The sequence below is a fragment of the Micrasema longulum genome, unplaced genomic scaffold (assembly GCF_059751315.1).
Source record: "Micrasema longulum isolate JH-2025_06_02 unplaced genomic scaffold, ASM5975131v1 h1tg001854l, whole genome shotgun sequence".
Taxonomy (NCBI): Eukaryota; Metazoa; Arthropoda; class Insecta; order Trichoptera; family Brachycentridae; genus Micrasema; species Micrasema longulum.
Genome location: NW_028279028.1, coordinates 229308 through 245575, shown reverse-complemented (window position 1 = coordinate 245575; position 16268 = coordinate 229308). Strand labels below are relative to the sequence as shown.

Genomic DNA, 16268 nt, shown 5'->3' with positions numbered 1-16268 from the left:
CACACGCTACACTATCTTTGTACAAGGAAGCAATAGCGCGGACAAGGTTGTCACTCACTCCATACTCCGATAGAACCATCCATAATTTTTTCCTATCAACTCGATCAAATGCTTTTTGCAAATCAACAAAAGCGCAAAAAAGCTTCTGGTTTTTCGCCAAAAACTTTTCTGTCATATTGCGTAATGCAAATATTTGATCCATACATCCTCTACCATTCATAAATCCACTCTGTACATCCCATACTTTCTCCTTGGTCACGTTTCTTACTCTTTCTATCAGTATTCTTCCATACATTTTGCCGACAGCGCTCAGAAGACTGATAGCTCTGTAATTCCCACACTCCACCTTAGAACCCTTTCCCTTGTATAACGGCATAACAACTGCCCTCCTCCAATCAGGTGGAGTCCTTTCCTCCTTGAGACACAAGTTAAAAAGTTTATGTAGCCATGTGAGAATTAATTTGCCACCCGACTTAATAAACTCTGCTGCAATACAGTCATACCCTTGCGCTTTACCATTCCGCATACATTTGACAACACTGATAATTTCTTTCATACTAATCTGACTTACCTCATCATTTGCGTTCAAACACACCTCGGATAATGTCGATACATCGGCACCGCCCGAGTTACCAGTGTGCGATTCATAAACTTCCTCAAAGTATTCCTTCCATCTCTCTTTTATTCCACTCTCACTAGTCACCATTTTTCCATCCTTATCTTTAACAACTGTCATGCCTCCGCTTTCACTGCTACTCCTGGAGTTTTTCACAGCTTTCCAGAAAACTTTAATGTTTTCATGGAAATTGTGTGTCATTTTCATTCCTTCTTCATCCTTCAATTTTTTCTTCCGTTCACATACACCCTGCTTAACCTTTTTCTTACTTTCACCATACACGCGTTTAGCCGATTCATATTCAATTGTATTCTTTTTTACAGCAAGCAAATTTATCCACGCATCCTTCTTTTCTTTAACGAGTTTTTTGACTTCGTCGTCCCACCACGCATCACCTTTCTTTCTCCCTAGCGTTGTCACACCGCACACTTCTTTCGCCGCCTCGCACATACTTATTTTCAAACACTCCCACATATTAAAGTTCTTCTGTTAAATAAAGAATTTCGTATATATATATTTTAATTATATAGGAATCACGCCAAAATAATACGTACTGTATTTTTCGGACCATAAGACAGATTTTTTGCTTTGAAAATTCAACAAAAAATTGGGGTGCATCTTATTATTATTATTTATTTTTGCACCGCAACAGGCCAGAAGGCCCAATTACAGTGGTGAACGACATCACAGAACACCCAGGCTTGAGAAAAATCACATTCAATTTTTTTGTTCTCACCGGGAATCAAACCTTCCGAGTGTGAGTCAAGCGTCTTGACTACTACACCACGGTGTCCGCTGAGTCTTATCGTTTACAAAATATGGTACGTTTGATATTTTTTTAATAATTAAAACAATACTTTTAAATTGTCTCTTCTGTGAAGTTGCTGCATGTCGCTTGGTAACTTTTTCCTTTCCAGCGTCGATGTAAACTTTATTTAACAGCTGGATATATTTTTTATTGACCTGGGAAATCTGTACAGAATGTAACCAGATTGGTCATTGAAATTAAGATAAAATCTTAGTTTCGATGATAGAACTTCAGGGTCCCAGCACGACTTTTGACCTAGCAGTAGGATACACATTTCTAGGCCTGTTAGCAGTATGCATTATTTTTTCATATGTGTAGGATTTCTTTCTCTCTTGGCATGTTTTTGAATTATGTTTTTACGATCAGTCTAGCCGTAATGGCTGCGAATATAATATATCTAAATCTTCCGGAAGGACACATCTCTGGACGTTCTATTAATAAGTTACAATCCGGCATAGCTATGAGATTTTGTTCAGAACCAGTATACAAATAAAACAAATTGTGATACAACTAAGCATATAAAATATGACATGAAAAACCACCACCATTTTACTGATTACAATTAATGTCTAAGCAAGAGTGTTTAATGATTGCAAAAAGCGAGTCCACAACCATCTACAATCTTGGAAAACAAATACATAATAAAATACTATAATAACAAAATGGAAACCTTAATTTCTTTAAAAATTTCATAAATTAATAATGTTCCTCGTAACTATGAAATACCAGATAAAAAAATAACATTATACACATTTATCAGTGTTGTATGGCTGCCTGAAATATTGAATATTACAAACTGGTGTTATTGTCAAAGTATTACATATATATTATACGAGGGTTGTCCGTAAAATAAGTTTCCCTATTTTTTTCCACAATGAAAACCATTTTTATTTACAACGAGCAATACATCGTTGGAAAGCTTAGACTTTCAGCTATTTTCTATATAGTCTCCGTTGACTTTGATGCACATTTTTATCCGGGTGACCATTTTTTTGATTCTCTGGTCATAGAAGTCTCCCGCCAGGCCACGAAGGTAGCTCAAAACCTACAAAGTCGGCAATGAAGAGTTCTTGGACTCCATAGTCACCGAGGAAGAGACGTGGGCCCACCACCTCACACCGGAAATAAAGGAACAATCCAAACAGTAAAAGCTTTCGCAATCGCCGACGCCGCATAAGTTCAAACAAACGCTGTCTGCCGGCAAAGTCATGGCAACGGTATTCTGGGACAAGAAAGGCCTAATGTTGGAGTAATTTATACCTACCAGTACAATAATAACTGCCGATTGCTACTGCAAAACTCTGGAAAACCTTAAAAGGGCCATACAAAACAAGAGGAGGGGTATGCTGACGAATGGAATTCATTTTCATCAGGACAACGCTTGTCCGCATACAGCCCGCGTCACCACCGCGCTCATTGGGAAATTCGGATGGGAGATCGGCCCCGAGCGACTACCATCTCTTCCCTGATTTGAAGAAACACCTCGGTGGAACGCAAATGCGTTGCAAAATTGCAAACGAAGAGGAGCTGAAAGAAGAGGTTCTGAGCTACCTTCACGGCCTGGCGGGAGACTTCGATGACCAGGGAATCAAAAAGATGGTGACCCGAATGAAAAAGTGCATCGAATTCAACGGAGACCATGTAGAAAAATAGCTAAAAGTCTAAGCTTTCCAATGATGTATTGCTCGTTGTAAATAAAAATGGTTTTAATTGTGAAAAAAAAATAGGGAAACTTATTTTACGGACAACCCTCGTATAATATATATATACATGTATAAAAGAGATGAAACCTTTGTACATACGAATCCAGAAAAAAATATCGAACTTCGCCAGCTATTTTTCTACTCCGAAAGAAGTTGTGGGTTCAAAAAGCTTAAAAAACACTGACGCGGTATTGCAGCATCACCAATGATATATATATATCATACAATCTGTTTTCCATAATTCATAAAAACAATCATGTAATTTAGGCCTCTTATAGCAAAACATGACTTCATTCTTTAAAAACAATAAGAGATGTATCAAGTCTTGTATTCTACATAGACTTATGTGACATTATAGTCACACAAGGGTTTATGTTTATATTAGAGTTAATAAATTATTATGTATAAAATTAAACTGAAACACCCTGTAAAAATATTCCTATCGGATACAGCCGAAGTTATAAATAGATCGTGAGTGAGTCGAATTGCCTCACCTTGTTGCTGCTGAAGATGCCGAAGAGGCCGACCCTCTTCTTGAGTTTTGTAGCGCCGACGGTGCCGCGCGTCGTGAGCGTGGTGGAGCGACGCGGGGCCCCGTCGAGGGCGGCCCGCCCGTCAGGGGCGTCGCGCCCCGCCACGCCCGCCGCCGCCCCCGGCGCGCTCTTGGACAGGTCCTCGAACGGGTGGTCGCCGGGCGGCGTGAAGCCCGACTTGTAGCGCTCTATCACCATCATAGTGTCCTGGGAAATGCCAATCATAAGCGTGCTTCGCTGAGCGAACGGTAACATAATAAATTGAACTCTGAACCTTCCGTACGCAAGTCAAACGTCTTAGCCACTACACCGTGGAGGCCACCCAAAGCTTTTATAAGTAACACATATTAACCCATTATATCTCAACTTTTTTAAAAAATAAAAGTACTAAGTGTTTTGTAGCTTTCTGTAAATTATAAAATAAAACACAAAAAAACCGTTTTCCAAATTTTTCAAAGTTGAAAATTGAAATGTGACATTTTGTCACATTGTGTTACAATGTCTCAACCTCGAGTATTCTCAATTGTTAAAGAAAATTATTTTTAAACAACTGTTTTGGTTATTTTAACAAAGCGCAAAATACTTGCTAGATAGCAAGTATAAATATTTATTTTTCCAATATTTCAAATACGCATCACTGTAAGTTTCACTTCACGGCGAGCGAATCTCAAATGAACTTTTTATCAACCAAAGTCACTGCGCAACTCTGCTCCGGAATATCAAAAAGAACTACGCATTTAAGATGAACTGGCTGACAGACGACAAGATTAGCTACATTTACGCCGATGGGAAAATTTATTAAACCTGTACCCAGCGCACTGAATTCATTAAACGTACATTTTATATATATGTTTTATATTTATTTAAATTTTACAATATACATAAGAAGTAAAACAGAGTATACAAAAAATAAAGGATAAATACATAGCAATGAAATACATATTAAAAAAAGTAAGCTAAAAAATCCCACAAAGGCATGGACTGTTCGTGGGTATACAAGAAATGTTTATGAATTTTTGCTCCTATAATAAATAGACAGGTATAATATTTTTTACTATTATTTGCAGCCACAGGCCCTATGACATGGAATGCTCTCCCAGCAGATGTGCGAAACTGGGAGAGTGAAGTGATGTTTCGGAAAAAACTTCAAACCCACCTATTCTCCGAATTATTTTAACAAATCTGTAGCATGTCATGACAAAATAAATTATTTAGCTAAAATTTTAAGTCAAATTAAAATCAATACCCCTAGCCTAAAGCAACAGTGAGATGAATCCAAAATTTCCAATTTTGAGATACACATGCTGATATGTTCATAAATTAAGTAAATTATTGTTTTCAAATAATTAAATATTGAAGTTAGATAGTTTAACCTTTGTGAAAATATAGAATTCATAATCTAATTCAAATATGTTTTTTTTTTTATTTATTGGGGATATCAACAGTAATACATGTAACAAAAATATAACAAATAAAATATACAGAGAATAAAACCAATGACAGATATCCACAAAAATACATTAAATACACGTACAATACATACAAGTGTGTTTGTGTGAGTGTAAGTGAGTGAGAGGGTGGCTGAGTGGGTGAGTGGGTGTTATATTGGAATGAGGGTGGACATGTGTGTAAATATTGCACAAGTGTCAAGTGTCGAAAATATAAAATATTAAGAATAAGAGATAAAATAAAATAAAATAAAAAATAAAATAAAATTTAGTCAGACCCTTTGCACACCTCAAAGTCCGATTATCTCAGAAAATGTTCTTCAGAGATATCTCACTGTTGCTTTGGGCTAGCGATATTCATAGAATCGCTTTGTGCGCATTTCTCGAGGTACATTACAAAAATGGCACTATTTAAGTTATCCATAATAATAACTGGATTAAAATAATTTGAAAATATTAAATTTATTTCAACAGAGAGGGAAAAAGTTTTCGAGAAGGGAATATGGAAGTCTAGGCATTTACAGGGCTTATGACCTGTCATTGGCTGGTTTAAGTGGCCACTTTACACACTGTGTAACATTCACCATTCTGCCCATGTTTGAACATCCACATTTCCTCAACTCTTCCATCTGTTGACTTTTGCGAAGTAAAAGAGCCGAAACCTTTATCACGTGGGTGAGATTCATCCGGCTGAACCAAATCACCTACTAGGCAACGCCTGGAAACAATTTTCCAATTTTTATACTTCTTCTTTTACCAGGTAGTAATTCAACAATGTTTGATTATGTCCAAATGCTTGCAGACTGGCTGGATTTCCTCCCTAGGGAGTTGTTCGTACTTAAATTTATTTCAACAGAGAGGGAAAAAGTTTTCGAGAAGGGAATATGGAAGTCTAGGCATTTACAGGGCTTATGACCTGTCTCGAAAACTTTTTCCCTCTCTGTTGAAATAAATTTAAATACGAACAACTCCCTAGGGAGGAAATCCAGCCAGTCTGCAAGCATTTGGACATAATCAAACATTGTTGAAAATATTAATTTCAGATATATAATAAAATGAACGCTTTTGTACCTCTTTTTCATTGATGAGGTCTCCCGCTCTGACGATTCCATCCAAACACTTGGCAATAATGGGGAAGACATTTCTCTCTATATCTACGGAGCTGTGTATGAAGTTCTTTATATTCTTTATTCTCTTTTCATCTAATTCCTGCAAACATGATCACAATATTAACATTCAGAATATAAAGTAAAGAATAAACAAACAAATGAAACCTAAAGGAGATTTAAGTTGATTTGATTTATTATTTTAAAACAATATAATTTGTTTCATATCTAGGGCACATACTGACTGATAATTGTAAAGACAATCAGGACATAGAGAGACAGAGAAGAGCCATTAATGTCAGGGCCTCTATGCTAGCGAGACGCTTCTTTCAATGCAGTAACGAAGTGAAGAAAATCATATTTACTTCGTATTTGACGTCCATGTATACAGGTGAACTTTGGAACAACTATACGCAAGGAGCGTGGAACAAATTAAGGATCACATATAACAACTCATACCGACAATTATTCGGATTGCCCAGGTACTGCAGTGCCTCTGAAATGTTTACAGCTGGACGAATAAACACCTTCGCTGCCCTGCTTCGCCAAAGAGCCTGGAGCCTATGGGAACGCCTAAAAAAATCTAATAACGAAATTCTCCAAGCCACTGCAGAGTGGATCCAATCACCGTTGTTCAAGCAATGGCGCGATATGTTAAGACCACCATAAGTGCTGCAATATAAAATTTTATTTTATGTTTATATTTATGTTTATTGTTATATTTATGTTTATTGTTATATTTATGTTTATTGTTATATTTTTGTTTATATTTATATTTATGTTCATGTTTATATGTTCATATGGTAGAATTGGCTCTGCACTTTATAGCCATTTTACTGGAATAAAAATTTAAATAAATAAATAATTACAGCGGTAGCAGTAGTGTTATAAAACTAATACAATGCTGCACATCAGGCCGGGAGGCCTAATCGTGGTAGTAAAATACGGCGCAGAAAACTCGGGCTTGAGAAAAATCACATTCTTTGTGTTCTTAACGGAAATCGAACCCAGAACCTTCCGCGCGTGAGTCAAGTGTCCAAACCACTAAACCACGGAGGCTGCCGAATATAATGTACATCTTATTAAATTAAATATAAGAACATGCTTTTAAAAATAAATTGACACTTTTGATACAAAATAATAATATCGGGTGTCTTTTTAAGCACGACAAAACATTAAATTGAAATAAGAGAAGTAAAAAACATTTGTTGGTACGAGTCGGTTTTTATTGGGTTTGAAATAATAAAAATGATATCCGACAAATGTCCTTCGTCGCTAGCAGTTACATAGCACATTCTGTCGATCCGATATCTGGGCAGTATTTCCAAACATTATTTCCATAACTGCGCGTGTTATATTGGCTCTCAATGTCTCCAAGAGTCATTGGTTTGCTTCCATAGACCATGGACTTAACATAGGGAACTGGCGTTAAATAACAGGATCATGGAGGCCAATTAACATGATCATTTCTGTAAATAACATTGTTGCATTTAATCTGTCTCAGCTGGTAAAAGCATGAACTTATCGTTCTACTAATTTGAGCGTCAAGAGAAAGGTTAGAATTAAGGATGACTCCCAGTAGTTTAACGGTGGGTAAAGCGGTACTCCTTACATCGGGTAGTGCCGTATCCTGAATCAAATTCTGTCGTCTGGCTGAAGCCATCCATAGTTGTTCCGTTTTAGATGGGTTAAGTGTTAGTCTATTTTCAGCCATCCAGTTTCCTATTTTCTCAATGCATCCATTAATCAAATTAACAAGCACATTTCTCTCGCTCAGTTTACAATAAAAATAAATCTGTGTATCATCTGCATAGCAGTGAGACCAATGAATAAAATGACTCGCCTACAGCCTGTATTGAATGCTGCAGCGAGACTTATTTTCGGAATCTCTAAGTTCAGTCGTATCACTCCACTACTTCGGGAATTACACTGGCTACGTTTTTCACAGAGGGTCGAATACAAACTCTGTTGGCTTATGTATAAATCACTGCACAACTCTGCTCCGGAACACCTAAGGGAACTATGCCTTCCAGATGAACTAGCTGACAGGCGTCGCACGCTTAGATCAGCTACATCAATATCGAAAGGAAAAGTTATTATACCTCTACAAAAACAGCGCACTAAATTTGGCGAATGCTCTCCCAGCAGAGGTCCGAAACTATGAGAGTGAAGTGATGTTTCGGAAGAAACTTAAAACCCACTTGTTCTCTAAATCATTTGAATAAATTCTTAGCATGTGGTGACAAAGTACATTATTTTTCTTAAATTAAAAATTAAAATTAAATTTATATCTTTATATAATCACTTTGTAAAGCGCCCTTGAGGTATTATATTACGAAAATGGCGCTATATAAGTTATCCATAATTACTATTATTTTTATTATCACGCAGTAAATTCACGGTTTCACAAAGAGCCCCGTATGTTTGGCAAAGTAAACTCTGTTTTTTGTGATTGTGTATGTCAGCTACTCTTGTCAGAGAGATGTCATCGTCTTAGAGTTTTCTCAGGCTGTCTATGTCTATGTCTAGGTGTTTTAAAGTTTTTATAGAGTTCTACCGTCAGGGTAGGGTAGTCTAGATTATGTATATTCGATCCAGTGGATAATTAACATAGGTCATGTGTACTATGAAGTAGGATATTAAAAATATATTTCGACTAGACTATAAAAAAACTCAAAGAAGATCAAAAAAGGAAAATGAATGGTCATTTTACACCATTTTTTATTGGTTAATGACTTGATCAATGTATTTCTCAGTACCTGTAATTGCCTAAATACTTCTGGTAATGATATATTGAAATGTGATCTCCTGAGGTCATTGGTTTTTTGTAGTTGATTAGCATACTCCGTTTTCGCATCTTCACACTGTTGGGATTTCGCGGCCATGTTTACTCTCTGCTTTTCAACCTGCAAAATAAATTAACAATTGCCTTTTTATATTTTCAATTCATACTTTGTACTAGAAATACATTCTTAAATGGGGATGTTTAAATCCATTGGATTTGATTAATAGATGTGGTATTCATGCCAGAATAATTCTAAAAAATGGGATACTACTACTGCTAATTAAATCATTTTCTTATATAAATAAACCCATAGTTTTTTTCTAAGCAACACATAGTTTACCCTGAAGATGGCTTCTGCAACGGAAGCCGAAACGTATGAACGAATCCAACCCATGCGGGATCACCAAAAAAAAGGCGATACATAAGATTAAATGAGTGTTCAGTACATACAATACTATTGACAACAAACTGCATAAAGTTACAGATAAGACAGAATCATCATACCCAGCACAAGTTATTTATGACTTTTAGGAAATGGTCTAAAAATTTTAATATTTGAGTAAATAATAAAAACTTAAGTATTTCTCTTTTTTTTTTAATAAAAAAATATGTATACCTCCGCTCTGCTCAGGTTGAAGTCCGCGTCCGCTCTCTGGTAGTGGTCGAGAGCTCTCTCCGCCTCCCGGAATGCCTTCTCATAGTTCCTTCTCGCCCTCTCCAGGGAGATTTCTTGTGCTTGGAGGGTGGTGGACATCTTGGCGCCTTCGTTTAATTGTTTCTGCAATCAATAAAAAAATGTGTAAGAATTCATTTAAAAAACAGTGATATAGTTGGTTCACTTGCGAGAAGTCGCTTAGTGAAATTGATCAAAATTAAGTTATCAAGTGTCTTAAACCAATTAATGTTTTACTGTGATAATGAAATATGTCAAACTAACTCCACAAACTCAAAAAACTCAGATCAATCATCAGACTACTATAACATTAAAATAAAGGTATTTCAGAAAACAATACAACACACTAAAAGAAAAAAAAAATGTTAAAAAAATATTTAAAATGAGTCAGCCAAACTACCATGAGACTACAATTTAATTTAATTTAAAGCGGGTTATTTATTTATTTATTTATTAACAGACATTGTCCATGTATACAATTTATAAGGTTTAAATATTACAATAAAAGAGTAGTTTAAAACATTTAAAGAAAAAAGAAAGAAGCATTGACAAACATTGGGTTATAAATAATTCATAAATAAATTAGTTGAAATGTTTGACCACAAAGTTAATTCTTTAAACTTAAATAATACGATTTTTATATTTGAGAGGAAACTGTAAAAATCGGAATTAAAACTGTTTTGTGATTGGAAAAGTACAGCTGTTTTCAAATTGTTACAATAAAATTACAATATTGTATCAGACACCAAATAAATGTTATTATGCTTTATTTATATAATATAAAATAACAGTTTTTTTTCCCTTCAAAAGGCAAATTTGTATTAAAATTTGCTATTTTATTGTATAAACCAATTTCGGCATTGAGACGGCCAAGACGAGTTGGTACTACGCCGCAGATCTTTCACTGAAGTGGGGTTCGGAGAGTCCGACCTTTATTGGGCAGCGACGCTTACATAGGGTAGCCGGTTCCAACCTTCTCCTGACAACGGAAGTATCCTTCTTACAAGGGAAAAACACCGAAAAAAATGGTAGACATCTGGCTCATGGTCCCTGTACCCGCCCCCGGTTCGGGGTTCTGCCCATACTAGCAGTGTACTTTGCCGGCTCCGGATTACGACACGGGAGCGATAACCAGACCGGCGGTTTATTCGCTGCTCGAACTCTTCACTTTTGGGTGATGTAAATTAATTTCTTCTCTTGTTTCACCTTCAATGAAGTGTGCTACCCGAAATTGTAACACTCTACCACAAATTGTTTTCCATTTTCTTAAAGATTTATGACTGAAGGGAAATGGTGCTAAAATTTCAATATTTGGGTAAATCAAAGGAATGTAAATATTTATTTTTACAATAAAAAAATTAACGGGGTTTCTTAAACATAAATAAAATGGTAAAACTCCTCTAAAACATCTAAAATCTTCATCAATTTACAAAGCGGATAAATGTGTACACTTTTTGCAATGCGGAGCCGTTTTGTAATTTTTACTAACAGGATAATCCGGCTGCGAGATATATAATATGCATATAATGACTATCACCTTTCTCTCTTCCTTGATCTCCTTGGTGAGGAGTGCGAGGTCCCTCACTACGCTGGCCTGCAGGTTCTCCGCCACCACCTCGTGCTGCCCGGCCAGATCGTTGATCTCGTTCATCATAAGCCGAAATGCCTTGCAGGGGGTGTACCTGGAAATCGAAATGTGTTCATGTATTTATTTTGTGAACACAAGCAGTTCCTCTTTACAAATTTATTATTTAACTAGAGGCAGCAACTGGTAATGATCGTTCAACGCAGTAATTAAAAAATTGATGAATTAATGAATTAGCGTTTTTAACGTGTCTTGAATTATAAATTATTTGTATTCTAATCTTGTGTTTTTGAAAAAACACAAGATAATTAGTATTTAAATATGAAAATTGATTATTATTGTTTTAACACTTAATTAACACATTACCTGTAAATAGTAAATTTTATATGTAGTTACATATCAGATATAATAGCTACTTCAGAACAGATGTATCTTTTTTTGTACTTTCAGCTTACAATATTACAGTACTTATTTCTATATATACAAACAAACAAACCATCACAATAGAACGCCATATCACTCTGTCTTTGCATACAAACCTCGCTTCCTCTACATCCATATCACCCCAACCTTACACAGGACTTTGTTCCTATGGAGTTGGGTCCTGTGTCTCAATAAATGTAAATTAAATTAATATTGTGTATAAATAAATTTGACTTTTGACGTGTCCATCTTTGAGTGTTTGATGGATTTGGTCATGCCATGTCTTCGGCATTAATATAAAACAATAAAGTAAATTAATAAACTTTGGCAAATAATGTTAAATAGTGTAATGTGATTACATAAATCAACAAATGACAGGTCATAAGCCCTGGAAATGCCTAGACTTTCATATTCTTCTTCTTCAGCCTGTAGCTGTCCACTCCTGAATGTAAGCCTCCTCCATCCTTCTCCATGCCAAACGGTCATGGGCTATTTCTATCCACGCTGTTCCCAAATGATTCACAATTTACATTTTACATTTTTTTTGGACCACAACAGGCCAGGAGGCCTAATTACAGTGGTAAATTACATCACAGAGCACCCAGGCTTGAGAAAAATCACATTTTAATTTTTGTGTTCTCACCGGGAATCGAACCCGGAACCTTCCGTGCATGAGTCAAGCGTCTTGACCACTACACCACGGAGGCCGCCATATCATCTCTCCGGCGGAGCTTGGGTCGTCTGGGGTTTCTGGAAGTAGTCCGAGGGTGCCAGCACAGGAGGCGTTTCGTCCATCTATCGTCAGAGCCGCGAGCAACATGACCACCCAAGCGCCATTTCAACGTTACAACTCAATAATGTCCAGCGCTCCTGTTTTGGTTTTTATGATTTCATTTCTTATTTTATCTCTCCCCAGCATCGATCGCTCCACGGCTTTCTGTGTGACTCTCAGTTTAAACGAACTTTTATTTTATAGTGTAATGGTCTCAAACTCATATGTGAGTACTGGCAAATCACAGGAATCAAACACTTTTCATTTAAGATTGATGGGGGTTCGGGCATTTTTCAAGATATGACCAAGATTTACATTTTAAATTTTGATTTACTTTGTTTTATTTTTATTTTTTATCTTATTTCAGTTGCACTTTTGAGCACCTATTTTTCTCTTAAAATCATTAAAAAAAACAACATTTATGTTTATTCTTGAATTTAATCATAAATCTTTCATTTTTTTGTATAATTTAATTATTTTAAACTATTTCATTTTGTTTTGATAGTGTTTTTATTTTTATCTTTAAAACATCAAAACCATAATATATATGTTAATTATTTTATATGTATACAATATTATGTCAGTACTCTTTTATTTAAATTATTGTTAACGCTAATGTTTGAGCAGCTGATGACAAACTAGGTGATAGTTTATCAGGACAAATATGTTTAATATTTAAAAAAAAACATGAAAAATAATATTGTAATAACATGAATATTTTCTGAAATAAAGATTATATCTAATTCAGTGGTTGAGACAAAGCAATCAATTAGAAAATTTACACAAAAATACTCACTGGTAATCATCTTCTTCCTTTTTTTTGGGTTGGTAATTTTTCACTAGCCTCCTGTAAAAAAAAAAATAGCAACATTTATGCATTTGACCATACAATGATATTGTTATTTTGAATTTTTTAAATTTCACATTATTTATATACTCTTAGAACCCTCACATCCCATATTTTTCAACGTTATGTATACTCATCCACATTCCTTTTTTTTAAATTTACAAATTTTGTCAAATTTTTACTTTGACCGGTCTCTGTCTTTGAGCAATAAACCTCCCAAAGTGAATGTATGTTATATATACGCCCAAGCGGAATTCACAAAAATAACAAATACAAACACAGGTATAATAAAATAAAAAAAACAACTTTAAAACGAAAGATGTGTAAGAACCAAAAAAGCATGCTTAAGAGTAAAACGAGAAGGGCTCAATTCCCGATATGGTTGATATGAAATATTTATTTGAAAGGGTATTTTTACACTAGAATATTTCATAGTCCCTGGACTGGTACCTGAAGCGTAAGACTGATCATCTTACCTTCATGTAACAAAAATGATCAAGATACACTGCGATTGGTGTACCAATGCAGTGCCCTATGCATCATTAGGTGCGGAAAGGGAATGATGATGAAGAAGAGTAAAACTCAATGACGCAAAAAAAATAAAAAAATAATGTTAACAAATTATTAGATATGTACAAACTAGATACTATATTAAAAAAAAACCGTGTAAAAAAGAGGAAAAAATTAAATTGTACAAAACAAGACATTTAAAAAAAATTATAGTAGGTCATTAATTAGTTATATTATGTTTATCGTGTTTGTGAATGTATTGTATAACATTATTTTATTGCCCTTGTTTGTCTTTGCTACATAGTTTTTTTTTTGTACAGTTTCTTGTATATGTTTCTTCATATAACTGTTGAATTTGGCTAAGGCCGTATACAGAGTGTTCTTTAAACCCTGTCACATCCGAAACAACAATGATCAGTATGGGCAAGAAGACATATTAGCATATTTAAAAATTATTTAGGACAAAGAAATTTATAAAAAATAAATATTAAAAAAAAAAAACAAATGGTTGCGTACTTCTGCAGGGGAGAAGTGAGGGAAGCGCGGCGCAGTATCAGACTACCCCCTCACCCTTCTCGTTTCTGCCCTGCAGAAGTAAGCAACCATTTGCTTTTTGTGATATTTTATTTTTTTAAATTTTATTAGTTCTAAAAAAATATTATAATGTGCCAATATGTCTTCTTGCTCATACTGATCATCGTGGTTTCGGATGTGACAGGGTTTAATGAACACCCTGTATATAATAAATAAACAAATAAAAAGTAAGAGCATAAGATAATATCGTCAGGTTTCTGGCACAAGTTGGTAACTACAAAAAATGAAATTCCTTCATAAATGGTATAAAATAGTCTTTATTTAAAAAGTAAATAAAAATATTTCGTATTTTATAAATACAAAAAAGAATATTTTATAAAACTCAGGTTGTAGTTTTATTTGAATTGTTGATTTGGGACGAGCTTTTAAGTATCGCATAACTAGTGCCAGAAACCCGACGATACTATATCATCGTCATCATCATATATCGGTAGCCAAAGGCAACAGTGAGATAAACCAGAAATTTCCGGTTTTCAGATGCGCATGCAGACATGTTCATAAATTGAAGGGAAATATAATTTAATTCATTGCTTTACAAACCTAAAAGTCCGATTATGTCGGAATAATTTAAAAAAAATATTTTTTTATTTAATTAAATTTATAAAAAAAATTAACACTATCGCGCCAAACTTATAATGAATAAAAGTTTACCGGCGTGTTTCTAATACAAATAAAAATAACAGGAAATTATCGTAAAAAAACAAATAAACGCAAAAATAAAACTATTAGTACTAAAAAGGTAAAAAGTAATACTGCGAATTTATAAAAAGAGAGAAATAAAGTTCACTACATTTTTCACTTAAAAGTTTTGTTTTTTGACGAGGAAATCCTTTAATCGTTCGCTTCTTTGCTCGATAGTTGATTTCTTTACCTCGGGGGGAAGCTTGCTAAACAGTCTCGGTAAAATTAATTCTGTTGTTCCGCTTCCATAGAAGTTTTTTGCTTTTTTTTATTTGTAAGACTATTAAACTAAGCCATTTTTTTTTATTTTTTTTTAATTTTCGTATTATCAGCGCTATGATTTTTTAAAGTTTTGTATTTCTGAAACAACTCCGCGTGAGACGTCAGAGGTTGTTCCCTGTTAGTTCTTCCCATTGGTTCGTTTACGGTAAACCAACCGGATATCCTTCCGAACTCTCGCATCATTGGTTGGTTCACATGAACCAGTGACGTCAATCAAAGTAGTGCGTTTTTATCAAAATATTTTTTATTATTTTTTTCGTACATTTTCAAGAAACTTTGCCGTACAGTTTTATGCTCTAATTTTTACCGCGCGCAAGAAGACATTTTTTGTATCCAATTTCCCCTAGGGCTGAAGTTCCTCATTATTTATGCAATTAATCAACCCACATTGGCTTAAAATTCCCCAATAGGTATTCTAAGTATTATCGTTTTCATAATTTAAATTAATGTTTATATCTCCACATAAAATTACATTATCTTTTCTTGGTAACATAAGATATCAATGATTTTATTTCGATTAAAAAAGTATTTTTGTTCATGTTCGGCGGACTATAAATAGCGAATATATATTTGTAGTTTCTTTCTTGTCTGGATTTAATTTGACTGAAATTATTATGTTCGTCAGAGATATCTCACTGTTGCTTTGGGCTAGCGATATACACATTGAAAACTGAGAAAACATCGCATGAAAAGGTAACAATATGCATAAGTAAATAAGTTAAACAATAATATAAAACAATGAACACGGAACTAACAATGCAGACATGACCCAGTCAATTTTGAATAATACTTTATTCAATGAAGTACCTATATAAATAACAACATACGTATATTTCATTAATATTTTAATACGAGTATGTCATCATTTTTATAATTATTCATAATAATAACAAGTAAAACGG

At 34.6% G+C, this 16268-nt stretch overlaps 1 protein-coding gene across 3 annotated transcripts in view; it reads right to left on the bottom strand.

Annotated features, from left to right (window-relative positions):
* LOC148273735 (formin-binding protein 1-like) overlaps positions 1 to 16268 on the bottom strand; it is a 180848-nt gene that overhangs the window by 22853 nt on the left and 141727 nt on the right. For all 3 annotated transcript variants that reach the window (XR_015824495.1, XM_088238300.1, XM_088238301.1), the window contains exons 3-8: positions 13249 to 13299; positions 11210 to 11354; positions 9616 to 9777; positions 8974 to 9120; positions 6180 to 6317; positions 3622 to 3867 (exon numbers count right to left, since the gene is read on the bottom strand). Coding sequence is in view for 2 of the 3 variants with exons in the window: in XM_088238300.1 (XP_088094426.1) it covers positions 3622 to 3867; positions 6180 to 6317; positions 8974 to 9120; positions 9616 to 9777; positions 11210 to 11354; positions 13249 to 13299 (889 nt within the window). In the remaining variant the exon portion in view is untranslated. The remainder of the gene's footprint in view (positions 1 to 3621; positions 3868 to 6179; positions 6318 to 8973; positions 9121 to 9615; positions 9778 to 11209; positions 11355 to 13248; positions 13300 to 16268) is intronic.